The 25,129-nt window shown below is 37.1% G+C and overlaps 15 protein-coding genes across 15 annotated transcripts; 7 read left to right on the forward strand and 8 right to left on the reverse strand.

The window, feature by feature from the left end:
* Window positions 1-485: 485 nt before the first annotated feature.
* On the forward strand, window positions 486-1,247 carry C9374_004849 (uncharacterized protein; the record flags this gene model as incomplete). Its single annotated transcript, XM_044694533.1, has 1 exon — window positions 486-1,247. The coding sequence occupies one exon, from the start codon at window positions 486-488 to the stop codon at window positions 1,245-1,247; it is 762 nt and encodes a 253-aa protein (XP_044548561.1).
* Window positions 1,248-1,455: 208 nt separating this feature from the next.
* Window positions 1,456-2,820, reverse strand: C9374_004850 (uncharacterized protein; the record flags this gene model as incomplete). Its single annotated transcript, XM_044694535.1, has 1 exon — window positions 1,456-2,820. The coding sequence occupies one exon, from the start codon at window positions 2,818-2,820 to the stop codon at window positions 1,456-1,458; it is 1,365 nt and encodes a 454-aa protein (XP_044548562.1).
* An 874-nt stretch (window positions 2,821-3,694) lies between these two features.
* C9374_004851 (uncharacterized protein) lies at window positions 3,695-4,752 on the forward strand (the record flags this gene model as incomplete). Its single annotated transcript, XM_044694536.1, has 2 exons — window positions 3,695-4,528; window positions 4,585-4,752. The coding sequence occupies 2 exons, from the start codon at window positions 3,695-3,697 to the stop codon at window positions 4,750-4,752; spliced, it is 1,002 nt and encodes a 333-aa protein (XP_044548563.1).
* Window positions 4,753-4,894: 142 nt separating this feature from the next.
* On the forward strand, window positions 4,895-7,437 carry C9374_004852 (uncharacterized protein; the record flags this gene model as incomplete). The annotated part of the gene is made up of 4 exons (XM_044694537.1): window positions 4,895-5,182; window positions 5,333-5,755; window positions 5,827-6,813; window positions 6,943-7,437. The coding sequence occupies 4 exons, from the start codon at window positions 4,895-4,897 to the stop codon at window positions 7,435-7,437; spliced, it is 2,193 nt and encodes a 730-aa protein (XP_044548564.1).
* Window positions 7,438-7,720: 283 nt separating this feature from the next.
* Window positions 7,721-8,002, forward strand: C9374_004853 (uncharacterized protein; the record flags this gene model as incomplete). Its single annotated transcript, XM_044694538.1, has 1 exon — window positions 7,721-8,002. The coding sequence occupies one exon, from the start codon at window positions 7,721-7,723 to the stop codon at window positions 8,000-8,002; it is 282 nt and encodes a 93-aa protein (XP_044548565.1).
* A 455-nt stretch (window positions 8,003-8,457) lies between these two features.
* C9374_004854 (uncharacterized protein) lies at window positions 8,458-9,747 on the forward strand (the record flags this gene model as incomplete). The annotated part of the gene is made up of 1 exon (XM_044694539.1): window positions 8,458-9,747. The coding sequence occupies one exon, from the start codon at window positions 8,458-8,460 to the stop codon at window positions 9,745-9,747; it is 1,290 nt and encodes a 429-aa protein (XP_044548566.1).
* A 70-nt stretch (window positions 9,748-9,817) lies between these two features.
* C9374_004855 (uncharacterized protein) lies at window positions 9,818-10,897 on the forward strand (the record flags this gene model as incomplete). The annotated part of the gene is made up of 1 exon (XM_044694540.1): window positions 9,818-10,897. One exon carries the CDS (start codon window positions 9,818-9,820, stop codon window positions 10,895-10,897), a length of 1,080 nt encoding a protein of 359 aa, XP_044548567.1.
* Window positions 10,898-10,985: 88 nt separating this feature from the next.
* On the reverse strand, window positions 10,986-12,335 carry C9374_004856 (uncharacterized protein; the record flags this gene model as incomplete). The annotated part of the gene is made up of 1 exon (XM_044694541.1): window positions 10,986-12,335. One exon carries the CDS (start codon window positions 12,333-12,335, stop codon window positions 10,986-10,988), a length of 1,350 nt encoding a protein of 449 aa, XP_044548568.1.
* Window positions 12,336-12,897: 562 nt separating this feature from the next.
* On the forward strand, window positions 12,898-13,839 carry C9374_004857 (uncharacterized protein; the record flags this gene model as incomplete). Its single annotated transcript, XM_044694542.1, has 1 exon — window positions 12,898-13,839. The coding sequence occupies one exon, from the start codon at window positions 12,898-12,900 to the stop codon at window positions 13,837-13,839; it is 942 nt and encodes a 313-aa protein (XP_044548569.1).
* Window positions 13,840-13,859: 20 nt separating this feature from the next.
* C9374_004858 (uncharacterized protein) lies at window positions 13,860-14,561 on the reverse strand (the record flags this gene model as incomplete). Its single annotated transcript, XM_044694543.1, has 1 exon — window positions 13,860-14,561. One exon carries the CDS (start codon window positions 14,559-14,561, stop codon window positions 13,860-13,862), a length of 702 nt encoding a protein of 233 aa, XP_044548570.1.
* A 237-nt stretch (window positions 14,562-14,798) lies between these two features.
* C9374_004859 (uncharacterized protein) lies at window positions 14,799-15,962 on the reverse strand (the record flags this gene model as incomplete). The annotated part of the gene is made up of 1 exon (XM_044694544.1): window positions 14,799-15,962. One exon carries the CDS (start codon window positions 15,960-15,962, stop codon window positions 14,799-14,801), a length of 1,164 nt encoding a protein of 387 aa, XP_044548571.1.
* A 113-nt stretch (window positions 15,963-16,075) lies between these two features.
* Window positions 16,076-17,335, reverse strand: C9374_004860 (uncharacterized protein; the record flags this gene model as incomplete). Its single annotated transcript, XM_044694546.1, has 1 exon — window positions 16,076-17,335. One exon carries the CDS (start codon window positions 17,333-17,335, stop codon window positions 16,076-16,078), a length of 1,260 nt encoding a protein of 419 aa, XP_044548572.1.
* An 81-nt stretch (window positions 17,336-17,416) lies between these two features.
* C9374_004861 (uncharacterized protein) lies at window positions 17,417-19,253 on the reverse strand (the record flags this gene model as incomplete). Its single annotated transcript, XM_044694547.1, has 2 exons — window positions 17,417-18,786; window positions 18,866-19,253. 2 exons carry the CDS (start codon window positions 19,251-19,253, stop codon window positions 17,417-17,419), a joined length of 1,758 nt encoding a protein of 585 aa, XP_044548573.1.
* A 69-nt stretch (window positions 19,254-19,322) lies between these two features.
* Window positions 19,323-21,792, reverse strand: C9374_004862 (uncharacterized protein; the record flags this gene model as incomplete). Its single annotated transcript, XM_044694548.1, has 2 exons — window positions 19,323-20,848; window positions 20,895-21,792. 2 exons carry the CDS (start codon window positions 21,790-21,792, stop codon window positions 19,323-19,325), a joined length of 2,424 nt encoding a protein of 807 aa, XP_044548574.1.
* A 108-nt stretch (window positions 21,793-21,900) lies between these two features.
* On the reverse strand, window positions 21,901-24,942 carry C9374_004863 (uncharacterized protein; the record flags this gene model as incomplete). Its single annotated transcript, XM_044694549.1, has 1 exon — window positions 21,901-24,942. The coding sequence occupies one exon, from the start codon at window positions 24,940-24,942 to the stop codon at window positions 21,901-21,903; it is 3,042 nt and encodes a 1,013-aa protein (XP_044548575.1).
* Window positions 24,943-25,129: the final 187 nt, after the last annotated feature.

Raw genomic sequence — 25,129 nt, forward strand, 5'->3', positions numbered from 1 at the left:
GTCACAATCACGACGCACCAAGTGATGAACCTCCTAATAAGCCGCATTCTAAGACCTTTTCCAAGCAACGTATTCATTTTCCCCTCCCAGTTTTACTTCTTTTCAAAACTCAGTACTGACCTATTGTCCAATTTCGAACTTCACATTCAAATCGATCTTGAACTGTGTGCATGTTCACAAGAGAGCACAACAACGTTCAAGGACGACCTTGAAATACCCATCTACGATTTTTGTGTGTGTGAATCAGCCATGCACATCTAAAAATAAATGCTAAAAATATCGACAGGGGTTTGATACAAAGCCACCGAAACGAGTTTTCTGTGTTGGAACAAAAAAAATCAAAGCTGCATTTTATCATTTCGCTTTTGAAAAAACTCTTGTACGCATACCTCCTAACTTTTCCGCCGTAACGCATTACATTTTTATTTGAAACGGACTTTCACTGCTAACTGACGAAACCATTGATTTGAGTAAATATCAACAACATGTTCCTCCGTACATCATCCCCGCTCATGGAAGAAAAGATCGTTGCAAAGGTTTTTTTCTATGCCAAACAAAAGAAGCAGCAAAACTCAGGTGTTTCCGCAAGTGTGGAAGCACCTGGAAATTTATTCAGACTTGAAGAACAACACCAACCACTTAACTCTTCAATGGAATCGACTAAGAAAAAGTCCTATGATGAAATTAGAAAGATTGTTTTACCTGGATCTTTTGTGGAATTCAACAATCAAGTTATGCTCAGTCTTTCAAGAGATTCAAATGTTTGTGGTAGCAACAGATGTAGCAACAACATGGATGATCAAGATTGCTCAAGCAGTGCTTCTAAACAATACCTCAGTGATCATACTCCAATGTCTATTATTAACTCTTCAAAGAAGAATTTTGGAGTTACATTTAAATATCAAAGTGGAGATGAATGGATCAATTTCGCAAGTGAGGACGAGTATCAAAAAGCATTGTTGGTTGCAAAACAACAAAAGTCGCTCAGAGTTAAAGTTTACTACAAGAAGCACTTGTTTAAGAGCGCAGCTCACAGAGCTAGTCGTCACGAAAAGATCCAAAAACAACAACAACCTGTCAACCACACTTTTACCATCTCTGTGGATTTCCAAGATTTGCAAAAATTGTTGCGTGAGTCTGCTCAATCTGATGAAACCATCAATGCCCACAGCACTGGTTCAGCAAGCGAAAATATGTTCGCATTCTGGGATAATGCTGAATCAGCTTCCGTTGAGATTCAAGCTTAAACCATTCGCAGCAACAGGCAACGCAACAACACAAGCTATTGATCTAATAAACGCCCATCCCATATGGTTTGGTTCGTAAATATCACAACTGAGAGCAATCAATTGACCTGTGGTGAATTGTGAGATGGCAGCAACGCATTTCACACGAATTTGCACTTTCATTTTGATCTTCACCAATGTCTTGTATCAATCAATTTGGATGTTGACTTCAATCTGTTTCAGAAACGTGAGTGAATGGGAGAAAGCCTCTGCATCTTGATGATCCGCAATAGCATTTGGTGGTTGAGAGCGATTCTTTGGTAGATCCGCCAGACGTACCCATGACACTACCGTAATCGAAAGTAAGCTCTATGTTTGCCTCAATGTCGTTTAAGGCAAAGAAGCACACCCTGGGTATTTGTGACGAAACATCATCGCCCCCTAATGTTCGTATGGTTCTCCATGTCAAATTTGGTTCACAACTGTGGTTGAGAAAGCGTGAAATGTTGCCCTTTCTGGAAGCGTCAATGTTTACTCTTTGCTTAATGTTTGTTACCTTCTCTGTTGAACTTTTGTTTGTACAAAAATGTTCTTCCACAATCAATAAATACGTGTGACTCTTGTTGATCTTGCTGTTCATATCATTGATTTGCTTCGTACTGTCGTTTTCGTCCTTATGATCACGTCCACTCCGTAAGAGCGTATTAGCCTCCTCATCACTCAAAATCTCTCCAATATATTCGCAAATAAATTCACCTTTTAAAATTCGTCTTTTGCATTTCACTCCCAAACCAATTTTGAGATTTTTCAGAAATAAATACAAGTCCATTGGTACACTTCCATTGTAGTTGAAAGGAAGTATTCTATTTCTACAAGTGTTGGGATTGCATTCACAGTTGTCATTGCATTCATAAATTGGATAATTATATTCCAAGTTGAGTGTAGAATTATAATTACGAAAGTGCATTCCACAGTATAGATTCCTTGCAAAACAACTACATGTTGTCGTTCCACAACATTGTGAAATTTTCATATCTCCGGGTTCAATATTCACTTTTCTACACTCACAACGAAAATCACAATTGTTGTCATCCTCATCGGCGCTAGAATTCCATTCTTCCGAGTTTACACTTTCATTATTATTCAAAATCTCATCACTAATAATACTGTCAACAATATAAGTAAATGAATTGTATAATTCTCGAATCAACCATTCACTACAACTCTCTTCCTTAAAATTCATTGTGTTATTATTAACGCAAGTTCTTACGATTTGATCATTAGAAGTTGCGTTAGCTACCAATCCAACAACCTTCGTATCAGAATCATAATTCTCAATATGATGCTCACCATACTCATCCCTTACTTTCAGTAGAGGACATTTCGTAGTGGGATCCGATTTTACATCATCATCATCATTACAAATCATCCATTCAATCTTTCTCTCCTCCACTCCTAACGAAATATCCACCTTCTCAAAAATTAATCTTCTCCATCTCGAGCAAACCCGAGAGGCCACATAAATCTGATCGCTCTCACAGTACTTTTTGAATATTTGCGCCAACACAGTCTCATCCACAAGATGAATGAACATTTTTTTTAGGGCTTCAACCGGAACCAAACATTCGTTCTTAATTGTTCTCAATTCCTTTTCGACTCGGGCTGAAGTTACAAATCCGAGAGTTCAATGAAAAGGGTGGTATCCAAAAGCATGGAAGTCCAATGATTTTTCTGCATCATGTTCAATCAGATCTAAACGCCTTTGACCGTTGTGGATAGATCATATAATCCACGCCCATAATATAGAAGTTTGAATTACCTTAATGGGAAAAAACAACTTTGAAAAGGAATACCCGATGATCTCGCATCAATATAAACTCCATCGGTGTTGTGGACGACGCTCTTCTTTGACCCACACAATTGAATGAAGGTTTCATCTGTAAAATTAAATCTTTTAAAAAAAAAGCCAAGAATTGCTTTCGTCTCTTCTGCTACAGAGTATAACGTAACTTTTATCATCACTGTTCTCTTCGCTGGGATAGTAATTTGTAAAGTAAAGGAGAGAAGAACCAATTTCTAGAGCCCGAGTTGAAAAGTAAGCTATAGACGTCCTTTCAACACTTAGTCGCAGTGCTTTGGCTAGCCATCTTGGTAATTTGAAGCAAGTGAGTACTCCGAACGAAAATTGTTGAATTTGGAAATACTGAACGTGGTACAGGTAGTGAGCACGGGAAGTCTTTTGGTTCCACGTAGGTTTTTCAAAAAGATTCTTTCCAAAGAATATTCTTCAAATTGCAAAGACAGAATATTCTCAAGCATTCCACCATTCAGAAAATAATATTCCAACATTGATTGGAGACTCCTCTTTTAGAGATTTCCGTGATAGTGTGTTTGCATTCAACATTCCTCGCTTCTCTACTGGTAACGGAATTTCACAATAGTTTGTTTACTTTCGGAAGAGAGACTGGATGAACAAGTCTGGAGATTTCAACAGCAACAACAGCGGTGCAAGTAGTAGTGCTTCAAGATCGTCGTCCTCTTCGGGATTTCAACAGCAAGTTTACTTGGCAACCAATCAACATATGCCATCATCAGGATCGTCAACACCAAGTTTCATTTCCGGGCAAGAACAAAATTTGAATGAAAAATCGAATTTAGTTTTGCAAGCGCTCATACAGCAATCATTAGGTCAGCAACAACAAACATCTCACAGCACAACTCCTCCACTTCCTTCCTCATTCCAAAATTTTGTCTCTCCTCAACAACAGTCTCCCACTCTCTTCAGCAATCCATCCAACATGCTGCATCAATCCTTCTCAAATCCATTTTTCTTTCAACAATCGACTCCACAACAAACAACAAGAATTTCACCAAATGCTAATACCCTTAACAACCATGCAGTGTTGGCTACTCAACTTCAAAATTTGGAGCGAGAGAATCAACTCTTAAAACAAGAAAATCAACAATTGAAGAATGAGTTTTTTGAATTTGTAAATACTTTTTTGGAGTTTAAGAATTGTTTCCTTGGACGTAAAAGTACAGGGTTAGGAGTAATTATCACAAGTGGTGACACTGGTAAAATTCTTACAGCAAATAGTTGTGTGATTGAGACCTTGGGATATAAGGATCTTGAACATTTCAAGAGTTGTGTCTCTAAGTGGAGTGATGTAGTGATACAGGAAGACAGGCAGCGAGTCTTTGCCACTTTTTTACAATCAGCTCTTTCAAACACTGATAATTGCTTCATTATTTTCAGAGCTAAGAGATTTGATGGTAAAATTATTACACTCTCGTCAAATCATGTAGTTTCCTACGACAATGGTGGTGAAAATCCCTTTTTTCCATGTCATTTTTCAAGCAAGTGGACGACAATCAGATTGACCTTGTTACAGGTGATCACCTTACCTCAACGACAGGAAATTCCTCTACGCAGCAGCAACAGCCACAATCGTCCACAGATCATCCATCTTCCTCTAAGCCACCTTTTCTTGTGCCTTACAACCCTAATGCCAACCATAGCCTGTAAAACGAATATAATTTATTATTTCATAATTTATACAGAGGAATACCCCTTTCGAAATAATAATAAACATCACATTTCGTGAGTATTCATTGTTTCCACCTATTTGATAGTACACACATGATAAATCCATCGTGTCGACAAAAAAATGAAGAAATCAACAACAGCGTGGACAGACGTGACTGATTTATTGCGTAAAACTACTGAGCAATATTGTTCCGAGGGTGAAATGTTACACGGCCCCGGATTCAATTTACATGATGTTTTGAGCGTTACAGAGATTGGAGATCCCAAGATGGATACATTTTTGAATGGACCTAACAAGGAATATGTTTATTGGCCAAAAGATCGATTTCTGGAAGGTCTCATGAAACCAGTGAATGAACTAAATTTAAAACAGATAATATACATGATGGATGAATTAATATGTGCAGTGGTAAGTGAGAACAGACTTTTACATCCGAATCCGGAAATAATTATTTATCATCATCGCACTATTATTTGTTAAAAATTCGAAATACAAATTCAAATGAATATTGAACGAATTCTAACTCTCAATCGCACAAAATTCACACGAACACTCTAGTTCACATGGTATGAGGGATGGACTTTGGCACAAACCCTATTAACATGTGAATATCTTCATCATTTGCAACATTTGGAACAACACAGCGACTATTCCGACCCAAATAACATTGTTAAATATTTTCACGCTTTTTGTAATGGAATTTTGTTGCTTAAAACTAAGGTGGAATACGTCATGGCAAGAACATCTTGCAGAGAAAGTGAAGAGTTTTCATATGACTCTTGTGGATTTCCAGAAGTTCAATTAATGGAGAGCGAAACAAACGTGATGGAGAGATTTGACAAGTTAGAGACCGAACTTTCAAATCGTGTGAGTTTTCTTACTGGAAAGCAAACCACTCAATCATTTGAACTCTTTCAAGGAGATAAATTGTTGGAAGAGGCCATAACCAATGCTATTCTTTCTAGAATTTCATTTATTAAGGTAGGTGTATCATTTTGAAATTTGTGATGAAATTCTTCATGTAATCATGCTACTATTTTTCAAATTCACAGAATTTCATTCTCGTTCATGGATGTCTAAGCTCTGTCACGTCACCACAAGTGAACAATTGCAAGAAATCCATTACCACTTGCCTTACCTTGTTAAAGTCAATTAAGGAAGAACGAGAAGCTTTAGAAATTGAAAATCACAATATTGGTTTCGATAAGCATATTGCTCTCCTTGCTAGCTTTACATCTCCTTTGAAGCCCATCGAATTATTTAGTTTTGATATTTCATATGATGCTGCAACAGCCTTTTTAAACGAGATGAATCACATTTTGGGAGTCCGACAATGTCAAAATCTGAACCAGCTGATTCATTTCTACAAACTTTTTTCATTCCAAAATCAGAACAACTCTGTTGTGTCGAGAGCATATCTATTCTATATTACATTTTCAGATGATATGATTTTTGGAAAGTACAAACTCTCAACATGGATTGAAAAGCATCTAGAAACAGAGATTATTTCAATTACTGATAAGCATCTTCAAGAAATGAAAAAGCAAGCTAAAAAGCCAGAGCCATTATACCAAGAATGGATCACTGCCTTGTCATATTTGATTCTCAAGCTGTTAAATGGTTATACCCATAACAAGTCACGATTGAGAAGAGTTCTTGCAAATCTCATTCCTGATCTAGGAACAGCTGAACAAAGATCTGAATTAATTGATGTAACATGGCTCAATATTGATGTTCGTAATCATGAGCTCGTTAGAAAGAGTGATTACATGTTTTCATTTTCTCTCTTCATGATTGATTTTATTTGTGAAATTATGCACCAGTATTTGTTGCTTGGATTTGAATTGGACTTGTATCACCATTCTGAACTTGTACAAGTTGCATGGTATATTGATTATATTACGAAAATTAGATCCATGAACATGAATAATCTCTATGCAAAGAAAAAGAAGACTGCTGGAGCTCCATTGAATAGATACCAATTATACTCCAAGTTAACATCAGAAGTTCACAATCTTTACTATCGAGGACTTTGTAGAGTAAGTTGTTTCAATTTCCATGAATTTACAACTACTTATACACAATTGTGAAATTCATTATTCAATTCCACACAAATCTACAACCCACACATTACTCAAATAATCACCAATTAATCTCATCACAATTAGTTCATTCTCGCAATCAATAAGAAAGGTCTCTATACCAACATGAGTGCTGAAAAGGAATATCCACTGGCATCTGACGAACTTATTTTCACAAACAGATTCAAACCATTCTATTCCACCAATCAACCTCCTCCAGTGACTTTTGAACATTATTTGATTGCGAACAACTTGACTCATGTCTCTGAAAAAGATTTATTCGACTCTGCCAAAGATCATTTCGATGCTGCTGTGAAAGCAGTTGATACCATCTTGCAACAAGATATCAAATTAGCACCCTACGAAAAACAACATTTGGAATGGATTCAAAAATCAGCAAAAACCAATTCAGTCTCAGTATTTGTCTTTTCCAAACATCCACCTGTGACCTCCAGTAGTAGTAGTAGTAGTTCTGATACGACTCCTTCTCCTCAACCACACATCATGCCTATTTATGACTTGTCTGTGAGCAAATATTACCCAGTGCTGAAACCACCAAAGAAAGAGGTCACAAAAAAGTGAATTCATCATCATGGGAACAACAATAAACTTCAATGTCTCTTCATGTCATTTGCAACTAAGTTTTCATAAGAAGTGCAAATGACCTTGGTTTCATTGTTCGAACAAATCATGCGCCGGATTTGTTTGCCCTAAATCCAGTATGCATCTGTCACCTGTTCGCAAAAACGACTTTTCAATTTTGAAAACAAAATCTGCAAGTTTGCGACACGCACTCCATTTACTGCACTCAAACTCCCAACAACAAATCATCATCATCACACTCTCTTCTCTCTTCATAAACACAATGTCAACCTCTTCCACAAGTACTGATCAATCACAACAACAACCACAACAACAACAATCACAACATTTAGAAGTCATTCGCACAGAAACAGCCACTTACAGTAGTCCACAAATTAACAAATTCAAAGAACAAGACAATGTCGACGATGCGGAAATGTTTTCAGATTTTGACATGAATTCAGCCAAGTATCGTGGTCATCACTACAGAGATCCATCCAATATTGCTGCTTTGCAGGAATTGGAAGATTGGTCAGAATTTGATCAACAACATAATGACCAATAATGTGATTGTTATGATGTTCATGTCATTCAATAATTTTTATAATCATTTATTATTATTATTAATAGTATCCATATAATAGTTTCGATCGATTTAAATTCAGTCAACTCTCTCTGTAATATTCCTTTTGAAGTCACGCACACACACTCATACTCTCGCTCTTTCCATATAGTTATTATTTAACTCAACAACAACAATTCTTTTTCAATGATGACCAATTGATACACACACACGAGTTTATGAATTTAGTATTCGTGTGGTTGTTGTTGATATTCGTTATTATTATTCATTCGGCAGAGAACGAAGAGAGAGTTTCGTGATGTTCAATTGTCAAATTTCCAAAAACAACAATTCCAATTTCCATATCCTCATTCTCACAACAACAACAACAAGACAATAAACATGTCTGTTGACCACAATTTCTGTATTTGACATCCTTTGATTCATTCACTGAAAAAATGATCGTTGAAGACGACTCGGCTAAGGACAACCATCATCGTAACACACGAAATGTCACCATGGACGTGGTTGGTCGTTCTTTCGAATCATTGGATGAAATTACTTTACAATCTCCTCAAAATGATGAACAAGCAGATGATTTAAATTCGAACCATGATATACAACAACAAGTCAACAACAATCCGTATGATTGGAATTATTTCAAAAATCGTTTAAAAATCATGGGAATTTCATTATTGTTTTTTCTAATTGTGAATGTTCTCTTGTTAATGGTATTATATTTTTCAATACCTCGATGCATTGTTTTGGGATTTGACTTGCATTTGGATACTTTGATTTGGTATTTTTGTTTATTAATTGAAGGATTTTTCTATGTTTCGAATGTGACTGAAGAGAGATGTTTACGAAAATTAAGACAACAAATTTCTTCTTGTTGTTCAGAAGAAGAGCAAGAACAGGAATGTGCTCCTTCACCTCCTTCATTCCAACAAGTTCATCATGAACTGAAACATTTCACAATGATGGAAATGACTCTCCGTGATTACATGAAACACTTTTTTCAACAATTATTCAAAGCATTTCGAATGAAAGATTTTTCACAATTTTCAGATTATTACTTGCAAGATCGAGAGGGAACTATTAAGGAGCTCTTGAATTTACTTTCACCTAGATGTTTCAAATTATTGGAAGACTCTTCCAAGAATGGAATTTCGACAAGTTTTGGTTCAAATTTATTTATCTACTTTCCATTGTTTTTAGTGTCGATTGTGCATTGTTTGGAAACAAACACTCAATCGACTTTGTTTGAATATTTGCTTTGTAATGGATTATTTGGAGTTGCTTTTTACATTGGTTTACAATTTACCTATTTAGACAAAATAGAGCCACTTCAAAAATTTGGCGACACTATTGTCAACTCGACCCGATGGAAAGAAATAGCATTTTGGGAATGGATTGGATTAATTATGACTGGATTAGCTGTTATTACTCTCATTCTATTACAATTATTCATGTTTTTCACACAACTCGGACCACATATTTTACTAAGTTTTATCATTGGATATTTGCTAGTAGTGACAATACTCGCCATACTCTATCTTTCTCATTTCAGAAAAACTCACTACCTCCACATGCATCATTATTTTCTCGTTGCTCTACTCATTCCAATGTTGAGAATTCGAAATGTTTTTCTAATTGGCGTCATTGCTTGTGGTATTTGTTTGGGAGTGTATTGTGAAGGAATTACACGTTGGGGTATGCACGGAGTGTTCATTAGGAAGAGAACTTGAATTTCAGTTGTATCTTCCCGCCCAAACTAAACGTTAATCACAAAAAAAATTTCACAACTACTACCACGCGATGAGCAGCACCAACGTTGGCACTCCTTCATCCTCTGTTTCGGCAGCTTCAAGTACTGGTATTCCCTTCATCAAATCAAAAGGAAGAACCGTACCAAAACCTTTCAATCTCTCCACCTCTGCCAAGTCCTCGGCTAGTACCAATAAGAAACGTGATCTTTCTCAAGTATCCTCGTCCGATGATGGCACTTGTACCGTGAGATCAAAACATGTTGAAAAGGACGTTAAGAAACTCAAAATGATTCCTGGTAGTGCTGTTGGCTCGGGTGTTCCATTCATTAAGAAGAAGGCTACTACGGTTTGCAAACCACCAGTTTTATCCACAGATAGTCGGAAGAATGAAAAGAATTCTTCATCATCGTTGTTACAGAACAAGACAAAAACACAGAAAGGATCTACGGCTATTGCACCTGCTAAAACACCCTTTGAGATGGAGGAAGAGATTGTTGAAAAGTTAATCCGTGAGTTATTTACAGAGGTCTTTAAGAAGGATGTGAATGCTGATCCAGAACGTATTAAGGTTTCAACGGAGGCGCTCTTAAAAAGATTGAATACAAAGATTGAGACTGAACTTCAGAGTTGTTATCAATTCCATACGACTAGTGTTGATTTTGCCTTGTTGAAGAACTTTTGTAGACAACACAGTAGAAAGTTTGAGATTGAAATGCAAAGCAAGCTCATCAAGTTGAAGAAATCTTCTGTTTTGAAGGCTGTGAATTCCACAACTACCAAATCTAATAAGGCTGTTCTAATTGCTTCCATCAAGAAACTAGAAACCGAAACATCGACCTCTCCAGAAAAGGCAGTGCAAGAAAAGTTAGCAACTCAAGACGAAAACAAAATGGATGAAAAGGCAGATAATAATGTCAATGAACCAGAAAAAGCAGAACCATTGCAAGAAGATTCTCCAATGACAACGTGTTCCGAAGTGGTTGAAAAAATTGAAGAGAAACCAAGAGAAGAACCTGTTGAAGATCAGGCAGATGATGCGAATCCACTTGCACCACAAGCAACAACAACAACACCACAAGAGGCTACAGAGGATGCAGCTCAATCCGTGGTGACAGTTGAACACAACTAACTCGTGTAAATAGTAAACAAATCGATTATTCTCAACCATACTCATTTCTTGTCACATTTTAAAACATCAGTCGGTCATATGACGTGATTTATTGGAACATTTTGCTGAACATTGCTTTTTCCTTCTTTTGTTGTTCAGATAGAGCTTTCGAAACTTTGGTTAATTGTGACTTGACGAGATCTAATAATTGGAGTTGGGTCTCAGATGTCGTATTACCACAAACATTCAAGCACCGTTCCAATGTTGCTTTAGCCTCTTCTAATTCTCCAAGAGATTGTAAAGCTTGAGCCTTTCGAGAGTAGGATTTAATGCTTTGGTTGTCAATTTCCAGAGCCTTATCGCACTTGTTCACAGCTTGAGAAAATTGTTCTTGCTTGAGGTAGATGGCGCTTAAATTATTGTAAATGGAGGTAAGAATTTGATTTCTTCTCTTCTTTTGCTCTTCTGGCTCATCGGATGGGTGTTGATCTTCAATCAAACTTAAACCTCGTTCATATCTCTTTTGGGCAAGGTTGAATCTTTTGTTCTTAAACAGTTCATTACCTTGCTCCTTCTTACTCTCTGCACTGTTTAACTTTTCCTCATGAGACATCTCCCATGAATTTTTCTCATTATCAATATCTTTCAAATGAGCTTCCATCTTGAGAACAGGCTTTGATGTTAATAAATTAGAAAAATTATTCTTAAATTCTTGCGTGTGACTAGTATATTCTAAATATTGGCAAGGAGAGACTTGAGTAATTGTGAAAAGGGCTTTTTCGTTCTTCTTCATGCTTCCAATAGCATCTTCCACAAATGAAACTACATTCTCATCACCAAAAACAAATTTCAAGTCATCGACTTGTTCCAAAACCCTACTTTCATTGTCCTTCTCATAAATCTTGTAAGAGCAAACAACAGTAGCTCCATCTTCTTCAGCCTTTCTCCAACCTTCTCCTTCTGAGAGAACCTTCTTGGTAATTCCACTGGTTACTTCTTCTTCATCATTAAAATCCAACAATTCAACCTCAAATTGCAAAGTAGCATTTGGAGGAATGGATGGAGGAGAACCACTCTTTCCATAGGCATATTCTGGTTTAAGAGTAAACAAGGCAAGCTCACCTTTTCTCATCGTTGCTACACCCTCATCCCAACCCTTGATCACGCTTCCTTGACCAATATTGAATTTAAAAGGTTCTTCACGATCTCTACTACTATCAAATTTTTTACCATTAGAGGCCAATGTTCCTACATAGTGAACAGTAACTTGAGCTCCATCGGGAGGAGTGGCTGTTTCATTATCAGGAGCAGCTCTCAAAATTTTCTTGATGATACCACCATCTCCCAATACATCCACAATATTTTCATCAACCATTTGATCTTGTGAATTGGATTCATCCACCATCTTGTCCTCAGATGTATTTGGTGCTACAGATGTTGCTTCGGAATCACTCATCATGATGACTAACTGGTCCAATGGATAGTAAAGATCCTTCAGAAAAGAGTTCGGAAATTTTTTTTTGATGAAGGAACACGGAAATGTTTGTACCAATCTTTTAAGGCTCATCGGAATTCATAAAAAAAATATTTTGGGTTGCTGCTGGCTCGAGTGATGATTATCATCAACGCTTGATTATCGGAATTTCAAAAGCAATATCCTCTTATTGTTTCAAAGAGAAAATTAAAAACTTGTTATTATTGTATTTATTAGTGAACTGGTAGTTATGATGACGGAACAGTTGAGGCAAGGAGTTGATGAGGATGATGAGCAAATTGTGTATATGATGGATGTGAGGAATGAACAGATGGTTCCGATGGAATATTGACTAGCTATAAAAAACTCTGACTCCTCAATCATGAAAGTGGAGAGCACTTTTTGCAATGTTTTTGTGCTGATGGAGGACGGAGAGTTGTTTATGCATTCTTTGATATTAGATGATTCATATTTCACCACGAGAAGCTATTTTACAAAAGTTGAAATTCCAACATCAGATGGAAAAATACTTAACATTGAGTCGACAATGAAGTATGGATTAGTGGCCTTAGTTGAATCTTCTTCAACCAATGACAACCATTGCAGGACCTATATTTTATGTTATTATGACGAATGTGCTAAGAAAATGAAAGTACTTTGCAATTTGAGCGAACAAATTTCTAAAGCTTTGCCGAGCGCAGATGAAATGTTCAATATTAAGAGCATCCATCATTTAACATTTTCAAAATTCAAGACACAGTGTTTATGTGGCCTTTTTTGTGACAATAACCATCGACTTTTCAAATTTGAAATATCAGACACGGGAGACATGACACCGTTGGAAACTCTTCGTCTGTTAGATGATGGTTTAAATACTTCAAAGCAGTGTGCCATATCTAGTATCAGTGCAGGTGCCTATCATTTTATTATTCTAGATGAGAACGGAACGGTATATTGCTATGGAAACAATTCATATTCACAATGTGGCATTACAACATATTCCACTGATGGGAAAATTGATTTTCCAAGAGTTTTGGACCGGCCACATTTTTTAGAAATTCTGAAAGACGATGTTAAAATCGTAAAAGCTTGTTGTGGCGCTTCTCATACCTTACTACTTTCCGATGATGGTTGTGGCTATGCCCTTGGCAGCAATTTAGAAGGCCAATGTGGTATAATCATTACTGGTGAACAACACAGAATTTGTACAGAGCCTTCTTTAATTGAATCAGATGTTACAGAGTTGATACAACTCGAAGAGAACATTGTCGACATTTGCTGTGGAGTTGATTATTCTATCGTTTTGGCTCGTGACGAACAACATTGTCAAGCTCTATTTACAGGAAAGAGATCATCACAACACAAAGTCATTGGATTTTCCAAAGTTTCAGCACTGGAGCATGTATTCAAAGCCTGCCCTCATCTCAAGTTACGCTGTAGTTCTATTGGAAAGCATTATTTCTTATATAACAACAACACTCGTGCATGAATGAACCCACAGCAAACCATCTACAAGGCACGCTCTGTTGAGTATTCCTCAATAATTTTCTTGCAAAATTGAGTCACTCTTCTTACCAAGCCATCAATGTCATTGGTAAATCCATGATTATCTCCTTCTACTAATTGAAGCTCCTTCTTGGTACTCGAACACATTTCAAACAATTGTTTGGAGCACTTGAATGACAAACACGTATCTTGTGTACCATGAATGAACAAGATTGGAAGATCAACTGGATATTTCAATATTGAGGAAGTAGCACCATAGGTTTGTGTTGCCAGTGTCACTACACCTGCAACCATGCTCGTGTCCGACACTCCAGCTCGAATGACGACAGCACCACCAAAACTCCACCCAATGTAAATGACTTTTTTCACACCACATTCTTTTGCAAGGTATTTTGAGGCATGAAGACATTCCTTAACACAACCATCCATATCAGAAGTGTCTTGCATATCTACTCTCAAAGCATAGACGTTTGGATACTCCTCTGCGAGCATATCAGACATGGTTTGATAGCTTCCGCAAGGTCCTAGAACGCCAGATCCAACTCCTGCAACGAAAACAACACCGACTTTGTGATGCATTTGTGACTCTTCATTGGAATTGTGGGGAACAAATTGTTTGTTGTGATGCAAAATGGCACGAGCACTGCTGTGTTGGCTGATTTTGATATCAACCATGGTCCGTGTGACGTTCTTGAAAAGAGACATTTTTAAGGTTTTATTTTGCAAACATCTTCAATATTGGAGATGAATTGGTTCTGTCTGATTCAGGGTAAGAGTTCAAATGGAAATTGGAAGAATTAGGGCATGAAAAACACAATGTTCAACATGTTTGGTATTTTCACAGAAATGTTGAAAACGCGCATTCCTAATTCAAGTTCTTGCTCTTTGATAAATTTTTTGTATCCTTTTCTGTATGTTGTGACACACTCAGCATTCAACACTTTATTTGAAAAAACACTTGTTGTCTAGAATTTCAAGAGCTTCTTCTTTGAGTGTAAAGAAGATTTTGGGAGCACCAGCAGGTTCAGGTTCATTAAGGACCTTTCTTAAAATGTCAATGATTTCTTTGTGTTTGTATACTTCTTTGGTGACTTTTTCATGCAAATAGAGTTTGCTTTTTGTGATGGAGTGTAAAGTTTTCAAATAATTCAATCTTGTTTCGTACATGCATAATACAGGATTTGTTTTCAATTTCTTTGCATCTTGAGCATAGAGAGTTTCAGACCATTTCTCTTCTTCTCTCAAAATAATATCCACTAAAAAGTTAATGTCATTGGTCAAAAATAAATTAATGTCACTTCTCTGATCTTGCAATGCCATGACCGATTGAATAAATATCAAACTATTATAAATATCAAGAGTCAAATAATTAAACTGTGCCAAAAATCCATCATTGAAACCCCTTGCAGCATCATAATCCAGAGTCAATTCATCAATAAAAGCATTTCTCCTTTGTACGGTTGCCAATCCCTGATGAATGGCAATTATCAAATTAATCACAGGAACTGTAAATGATTCTGTCAATGTCAAGAGCACTGGTATCAAATTTAAAATTGCTTTTTGAATATTCTCAGAAAATGCCTCTTGTTGTGCCTTGACATTTTTCTGAAACATGTCTGGATGAACATTTCCCTCAGATTTCACACTCAGTAATGAAGCAAGGAAGGACAAGATTAAAAATTTCAACTCTTCACTCACAATGCCATCCTGTCGTTCTAAAATTTGTTCACTCCGTAACACATTGGCAAATTCAACGATATTTCCTTCTTTGGCTTCATCTTTTGGAAAGAACGCACTGAGTTTCATTGAATTACTGACAGAACTCATACAAATGACAAAATATTGTAAAATAGCAGAGGCTGAGTGATCCCATCCAGATTTCTTGGCATCATCAGGACTAGTTAGAGAATGCACTAAAACGGAAAATAATTTTCTCGGAAGGAAATAAATAGCATCGGAAAAATCATTGATGAGAGTTTCTTCATCGACCGTTTGGGCATATTCAATGAGTTGTTGTGATTGTTCGGCAGAGAGGAGACTCGTGGATGATTTAATGTCGTCGTCTTGAGCAAGTAGATCGTGCAGGAAAGATAATGCTGGTGACATTTTTTTTAAAAGTGAATTTTCCTAATTGGGACTGGACTTGATGTTGACAATGTTATTGTTACACAACGCGTTCATTCTTCAGAAATTATACACACATGAAATGGATCATGTAATTAATCTACCTTTGTTTTTCGCTCTGCCTTTCCACTGGTAAATAATTTACAACAATAGCAACATAATTGGTAGCTCAATAATAAACTCACGAAAAGCGTTGATAACACAACAAATTTCAGTGAATCAATGACTCGACATATCAGTGTGACGCAAGAATGAATTTCTTCAAAATTTTCATAAGGCTTTGATAAATGTGGTAAATGGTCTGAATACTTTTTTCTATAAAGTTCAACAATTGGAGAGAGTGGAAGATTCATTTCTTTCCATACTTCAAGCGCTAAATCTGTTCGATCTGTAATGATTCCATCAGCACCAGCCTTAATGAGTTGTCGCATACTTTCTTTAGAATTCACAACCCAATAATGAACTTCTTTTCCAGTTTGCTTGGCATCGCTAATGAAATAAGGATTAGAAAAATTCAATCCTAAATGCGAAACTGGAATCTGAAAGGCACTGTAACGAGTTTTCATGGATTGTTGGCCAATAACCAATTTTCCCAATTCAAAAAGAGGACTCGTTAAATCGTTCAATGTGTGATAAATCACAAATCGGACTACTTCTTTTTCACAGGTGCCTGTTGGAATAAGTTTGTTGTTTTGTTGAATGAACTCTAATGGTGTACAAAAATTGGAAACAATCACCACATGTTCGTGCACGTTTCCATATTTTTCAAGTAATTTCAATAATAATTCTGCTGCTAATAAATCATTGTCCTTAATTTCAATATTCATATTGATGTCAAGTGGAGTGAGCTCACGCGGTTCTCCCCAAAATTCTAAAAAGATTTCTTCCAACGTTGAAACTCTAAAAGAAATCTTCTTCTTTTCCATCGTTGTTGTTGTTCTAAACAAATACTCTCCAGTATGATCCCTAAAATGAAATGCAGCATTTAATTTCTTAATTTCTTGTAATGTATATGCATTGACAGCATTCTCTCCATCAGTGGTTCTATTCACAACAGCATCATGAAATACTACTAATTGATGATCCTTCGTCAAACGTACATCAAATTCTAAAACGCTTGTTCCCAATGCTAAAATTTGTTGAAAGGCTTGCATCGTATTTTCAGGGGTTAAAAATCGGGATCCACGATGCGATGAAAAGAACGGCCGAGGGATGTGCGGAAATGGTTTTGGAGATGGATTTTCATGGGCGTTTAACATGGACGATGAAAGGAAGAAACAATGGAGCATGATGATGGAAAGAAGAAGAATACTCCTTCCGAAATTTGTCTTTTTCATGATTTCTCTGCTTTTCATTTTTTTCTTTGATATTTGAATTTTGGACGAATAATAATAATTCATCTAAATATATTATTCGAGATCAATAAATTACATGGATTAATTGGTTTGTGGTTGCTGAGTAACAGGTGGAGGTATTGGTAATCGTGTGTTTCTTCGTGCTGATTGAACAAGCTTGCTTCCCATTCGAAGTTGAAATTCAAACACTGCGAATTCTGCAATCACACAAAAACCAACCAACACAAATATTGCAAAATAGAATCCAGTGCTGTGGTCACATGTCTTGGTGTCCTCATTCACATATTGGAAAAAGTATCGTGAACATGGAGGATCTAAACATTGATTTTTAGGTTCGTAATAATATTGAGCACCTTTGCATGTGTTTGCCTTACTCAAACCATGACAAAATGTTGGATTGAACACTAAATTGTTGTTTGACACAGATTTTCTAAGCAATCCGACACGATAATTCGCCATGTCAAATACTGGAACAAAGAGTTTAGACCAGACTAACGTTCCAATTTCTATGGTTGGGTCGTATGACACTAAATCTCCTTCGAACATGTACATTTCTTCTTTTCGTCGATACAAACTTAAACCATTCTTGCCAAAGAGAACAGAAAGTGGAATGACAAACTTTTCATGATGGTCTGGATTTCCATCGTTCAGTACAAACGTCAATGCGGGAAGCAATGAAAGAATTGATGAATCCCATTCTTGGTAAGGTTTGTTGGCAATGTTCACAGATGTGGCAAAATCAAACAGCCATGCTGTCACTGCATCATAATATGGTCCTGGAAGAGTGATTCCATCAATTCTACTTGAAACGGCAACTTGCCAGCTACTACTATAATTTCCAAATATATCAATAGGTCCTGTGTTGTTATATCCCTTTACACAATCCAAAGAGAGATGATAAATTGGAAATCTATGTTCGTAGGTATAAGTGTGAGTGTTTGTTTCAGATAATTTGGCATAATTCCAAGTAAATTCACTAATTCTGTATTGCCTTTCAGCCCACATAATTTTAGAATCACTCATTACCACGTTACTCTTCATTAGATTTTGTTCGATCGTGTATTTTCCAACATAGATCTCTCCTCCATAATCTGATTTTGTTTCATCATCCACAAAATTAATGGCAAATAATTTAGAATTGCTGTCAACTTTTTCCACAATACTTTTAAATGTTACGTTGAATAAACCGTATCCCATCCCCAATACACCATCCAAACCATTCCAATATGTAGTTGATGTGTATCCCGATTCAATGGTATGATAGGATTGTGAGCCTACGCTCGGATAGACTCGTTCCACGTCTCCGATTTTCATTGATCTAACCAGAATGTTTGGCTTGTTTCTAACTATTGTCAACGAGTTAGGTTTGGCTGTTTGATTTTTCAGACTGTCTCCTCGAATATCCCATATAGAAAAGCTTCGTTTTATATCAGGACATCTTGTACATTCATCTATAAAAAGGTTGTTTGTTAGAATATTATTTCAACAACAATAGATCATAATGCTAGGATAATATTCATAAATACGTACTATCTTCACAGGTTCCATAAGTAATACAGTTTGCAGAAGTAGATTTTGAAGAGCAACAAAACCGAATCACAAAAGGCTCATATAAATCAATATACATGGCCAACGCCTCTGAGTTATCATTAAAGGTTACATTGACAAAATATTGAGCCAAATTATGTACAAGAGAAGTATCATTAAATGCTGTATTGACCAATCTTTTTCCGATTGGAATTATCACCTGTGATTCCAATGCAGAAACACTTTTAGTTTCTATATTTATCAATGAAAATACAATAATCGCAAGTATAGAGAACAACACAATGCCTTTTCGGAGTGGCCTTGATGATGATAACACTGATGATGTTTGTTGAATGCCATTCCCCGAATAAAGACGATCACCAAACGGCATTTTTTTGGACTAAATTAGAATTTGTTTTAGAATCAACCAATTCATCGACTACATGATTAGCTGCAAAGTTTATTGATGCCCATGAGTCACAATTACAATATCGAAGAGGTACTTGGTGCTCGAATCAGAAAAAATGGAACCAAGTACTTTGGTCATGTACTTGTTAATAATTACCTGTTGTTTGTTTCGTGCCATGATTCGTTCGACCAAAAATCTTTCCCCTACGTAATTCCTGGAACCCAAAATAAAGTCGTACCAATAATATTCGACATACCAATCAATCGCCACTAAGGCCCAATTCAATTGCATTGCGCCAAACACTCTGCAAAATTCAGGAGTGAAATCTTCTGTGCAAAGTAATTCTTTGGGTATTTCTTTGCAAGACGAATAGTTTAACTTGATTTCAGAGACAGTCTTGTTGGTAATAAAGAAATCGACAAATGTATCAAGCGAAGTCAGTGGAGCATTAAATATGGATAATGACTCTAAAACCTTATTTTTCATCAATGACTGCAGTAAATAATCAGTATGTTCTGATTTGGTGATTGACTCTGAAGGAAGTGCAAGCTTTTTCAATCCCTTTGGATAATACTTTTCTTGTAAGGCAATGGAATTGGTCAATGTTTGGATTAGATCTAAATTATATTGTTGATCTGTAATAGAGTTGGTAAAATATAACGCTGTCAATTTGGGAAAGACTTCCAAGTTTAACAAGGTCGGAATAAATAGTTGTAATTTTTCTCCTGGAATGTCGTAAAGAATGACTTTTCTAATTCTAGAATCCTCTCGCTTCTTACTTTCACATGTTTGAGCAAATAATCGAGCTTGAGTCTCGTTGACTTCTTCTAATCCATGAAGTATCACTTTTTCAAGACAAGTGGCCTCCATGATCATGCTTGCTGTTGTAACAACATTAGAGTCGTCAATTGTCGGTAATTGTAAGGTAAGCTTTTTGATTTTAGAATAGACTGAGGTGTTAAAACTACTTTCAATGAATTGAAAGCACTTTGCCTTCAAGTAACACTTCTTTGGAAATTCAAAATATTGCTGTTGAGCAAAAAATCTCACCATTTTCGAAGTGAGAGAGCACTGTTGTAACTGTTTTCTACAATGTTTGAATACGTGGTACACAACATGTGGCTCAAGCGGGTTTGTATGAAAATCTCTGAAATAAAATACGTCTCTATTCAAGAAAGTGTCTTGGATGGAGTTCGTAAGTGTTGAATATGATTCGCTCTTTTCCTCAGGTTCCTCAATCGAAAATTGAAAATAATATAAAAATTTGTTGTCCAATATATCTGATAATATTCCAATAAAGTCAACATTTAAAGTGTGGTCTGTTGAAAGAATCGAAATTCTACGTAGAGTTGGCGAGGTCAATAATCGTGTTAACGCTTTCCGTGTTTCGTTAGATGCGTTTTCTAAAAATCTGAAATTACTATCTAATTCAGAATATAAATAAATCTCAATTTGTATAGCTGAAGAAGAGTAAATGGCATTAAGTAGGCGTGTTGTATATTCTTCTTTTCGCACATCTACTCCAGAAACAGCAACTCTTTGCAGATTTTTCTTATTGGCAATCATTTTGCAGATAGCTTGTTACATCATGAGCAAACAATGAATTTCAAATCAAAAACATACCCTTGGCAGTTGAGTCATTTTCGATTGTAATTCCAGCTAAATCAATTGAGAAAATACTTGTATTTTCCTCAATACCACGAAGAAGAGCATTGAACGAATGGGGATTGTTTTTTGCGTCACCTCCTTGCAAGCTTGGGGTCAAAACTACGTGTGTCATGGCTGTTGATTTAGCGATTCCTCGTGCAAAAATTTCCGTAGATGCATGTCCTCCTAGATCGTAGTGAGTATAGTTACTCGTTGGTCGTTGTGTAAAAATGTCGATAAATTTTTCAAATAAACTCAATGGTTCCATGTGTAGAGAAGGTTTGAAATTATTACGTTCTCGCAAAAACTCTTCCCAAACATTATTTTCTGTTAAGGTTGCAAAATGCTTTTTGCATGTATCACATTCTAGCTCGGGAATTCGATCTTTTTTTTTCATCTTGAAAATAGGGCATATCCAGTGGTGTATGATATACCATCCACGTTCTCCTATTTCAAGATATGATCTGTCATCCTCTCTTTTTGGCAATTCTGCTTGTTTTTCAGCACATTCATTCACAATTTCTAAAAACGTTTGGAAATCTTCCTGTAGTCCATCAAAGTCCACAACTTGATTTGTTCGTCGTTTCCTCTCCGTCTTTTTCTCCAAGTGGAGCTTGTAACAAGATAAATAATATTCTTTCATGAATTTAGTTTGTAATTGGTCAATCCGTAATTGCTCTCGGAAGAATCGTTCCAGAGAAACAAACGATGGTTGGTTCTTTGGATTCAATCGTTCATCATCGTGTAGATCCAATACATCCTCGTTCATCACTGGATGGGATCCATCCGATGCTGATGATGTCGTGGGTAATGACGAAGTGCAAGCTTCATCGATGCAATTCACCACAGCAGACAGCGGGGCATCTTTAAGCATTTTTTGATCTTACTCAACTCTTTGAGAAAAGTGCAACTCAAAAAACTTGTTCAACTCAATTTCCATCTTGTTCGTACATTCCAGTGAAAAGCTTCCAATATCGAATATTTATTGAAGAGTTTTATATTTCATTTTCAACTTTTGTTTGATTGGTTGTGGTGATGAAGAAGGGCTCAACGATTCTGCTAAGGTTTTGCTTTTTTCCACATCACTTCGAATGGGTGGAATAGAGTGAGTTTCTGTATCATCCTTCAAGGGTTGAGTCTTGAGAGAAGACGACGTATCCACAGCAGGTGTTTCAGAATTGACTGTTGGAGGTGATCGTTGGGTGGTGGTCAATGAGCTGCTTGACCCAACAAGATCTTGTTGTTCTTTTAAAGCTTTCTTGCTTTTTCCTCGAAGAGAAGAAGTCTTTTGAATCCAGTTAGGCATGGGGGTCTGTTGAGAAGAGGCTTGAAAATCAGGATTGGGACGATTTGAATTCTTGGTTCCACGCAAAGCTTTCATTGGCTGTTGTTGATTATTCATCTCTTCATATTGGTGGACAAATTTATAGCTTGATGAAAAGGGTTGAGCGTTATTCTCTTTCATGTAATGAGTCGTGAGAATATGCTCTCGAGTCCTGTTGTCTCGTTCTTGTTTCAACTCTCGTTGCTGAAAGGTCATTACTTGATTCTTTTTGATTCCAACAGGACCCATGGGTGAGGAATGTTGTTGTTTCGTGATTCGTCGAGTCTTTCGTTTTCCCTTCACTACCTCATCAATATTCATGGAGGAAACAGAAGAAGAGGAAGAAGATGCTGTCGATGATGTGGTTGAATAGGCACTCGAAGTGGTGTTAGTATTCGACGTCATTGGAGGATACACATTAGTTATATTAGTGGTAGTAGAGTTCTTTACATTCTGTACAGAGTTAAATACTTGCTGCTGCTGCTGGGGAGTGATCGGTAGTTGCTGCAGTGGTTGAGGCCATACGGCAGGTGTTCCAGCACTGGGACATGACGAGGTAGGTGTGAAACAATTGATGAAACCTATCTGAGTCGAAGGAACACCATTTGGAATGGATGTATTTACAATGGAGGAATAATAAGGTTGCTGAGTAGATGGAACCATTTGTTGTTGTTGTTGTTGTTGGAGTTGATTTGTGGTATTTCCACTCGCTAACAAGCTATTATAATGCATAGCTTGTTGATACACAGCATTGGTATTGATTGAGATGTGAGAAATGAGTGGTTGTACTGCTTGTGGATTGGCTCCTACTTGAGGAAGTAAGGAAGGTTTCTGAGGCTCTTGGTTCGTGATATTCCCAATTTGGAAGTTTGAGGAAGCTCCATCGAGAGAATATGAATCAGTAATGATCTGATTGGAGTGATTATTGTTATTCGTGGATGTTACAATACTCCCTCCTTGTGAGCAGCTATGACCACCACTATTGCTGCTATTACTTGTAGTGGAGGATTCAGTAGTGGTCGTTGCAGCTGTGAGTGAGGTCGTTGGAGGTTGATCTTTAGCAGTGGTTGAATCGAGTGAATTGGTTTGTTGAGAATCATGGTGAAGATGGGTTAGGGCTTCATGAGTGGCGTGTTGTTGCTGTTGAAGTTGTTGCTGCTGTTGTTGTTGAATCAAACGTGTCGTGGAGAGAACATTCTCATCTAAGAAACCACTGAATTTGTAACTTGGAGAATTCCACATAATATTCTGAGAGGGTTGAGAATGCAAGGAGGAGGACGCATGATTCAACAAGTATGGTGGGCATGAAGCGTTACTTTGACTGCATCCTCCTGTTGGGGTACTCATGATCGAATAGGATAATTGTCCAGGCATGGTTAAATCATTCTCAATGGCTGACTGAGAGGAAGTTCGAGGTCTCTGAGGATGAAACCATTGATTGGTAGCAGTATTGTTGTTACTCATGGAGAGTAGGGTATTACTATGAGAGGAAGACTCAATTAGAGTGTCCAAGATAAAACTAGTACTGGAGTTGGTCGAGGGAAGGTTAAGTTTTTGAGGGTATGAACTAGCGAGAGAGGACATGATATTGGAATTGGATGGCAATGGTACATGGTTGTTTTTGCTCATGGTTGTCATTCCCGTTGATCCATACCTTTGAGGTTGCTGTTCCTCAATAATTGTAGCATTATTCGAATATCTTTGCGGGACAGAAGCCTTGTTGAGAATTTGTAAATTACTTGTTGCCAAGGCTGGATAGGACATGGGATGGGTCGAAAGCATTGTAGCAGCACCAGCACCAGCAGAACGACCACTCTCGGAAACACTACTCGTGCTGCTGGATGTTGTGGTCGAAATTCCGGTAGTAGTAGTAGTATTGGGTACATGATGAAGCTCCTCATCCAATTCTTCCTCCTCCTCTGCATTCTCTTCATCAATAACCATTCGGAAGGAAGAGTCCGAGTCTTCAGAGTCCTCATCATTCGAATGATGATTAAGGGTATCACTGCTATTCATCGCCACATAGGGCGGAGAACCTGCAGTCTTGGAAGAAGAGGTCATCATGACCGGATGACTCGTCATTGCATGTTGTGGTCGAGTGTTGATTACAGTCGTTGTAGCCACCATGATGGTTCTATTATTTTGTAAACGTCGTTCGTGTCGTTGTGATTGGGACGCAAAGTTTGTAGGCTGCTGAACCTGTGCACAAGCATCAACAACAGATTCACCCATCATGGGTATTCCAAGTTTAGTGAATGTATCGTTATCTTTGAGATAACTCGAGTCATTGCAAATCCCTCTTGTGTGATCGAGTTCTTCCAAATTTGTGGTGGCGGATGATGGGATGGGAGATGAGTGAGCTTTGGTTGGTTTTTCTTCTGCAACGCCTACTCCTTCATCGAGGAGTATGGTTTCTTTTGATCCAAGTGGTTTTTGAAGAGTGTGTGTTGAAGGATCTTCTTTGTCTTCACTATTGTCACTGGAGTGTCTCTTGTCAGAATCACCTTGTTCATTTCCATTTTGAGGAGCATCAAAATCCTTTTGGTTAACTGTGGATGCTAATACTTGCACCAACGGAGGAGAAATCCCTTCTGTCAGGACTTGTTGCATTTCGTTAGAGGATGAACGAGAGTAATCTTGTTGTTGTTGTTGTTGTTGTTGTTGAGAAATCATGAGATTGGGTGGAGGCTCTCCATCCATCGTTGGGGTTTATGCCAATGGCTGTCTTGGAGAAAGATTCAACGTGTCGTGTGAAGAGGGATTGGAAAATTAAATTGTGTTTGTTGCGGATTAAATTATTATATTATAATATTGTTCCTATTGACAAGTGAAAGCAAGTGAAAGATGTTAACGAGAATGGTGTTGGGAAAAATCTGTTTGTAAGATT

The sequence above is a fragment of the Naegleria lovaniensis genome (assembly GCF_003324165.1).
Source record: "Naegleria lovaniensis strain ATCC 30569 chromosome Unknown tig022, whole genome shotgun sequence".
In the NCBI taxonomy this organism is placed as follows: Eukaryota; Heterolobosea; class Eutetramitea; order Acrasida; family Naegleriidae; genus Naegleria; species Naegleria lovaniensis.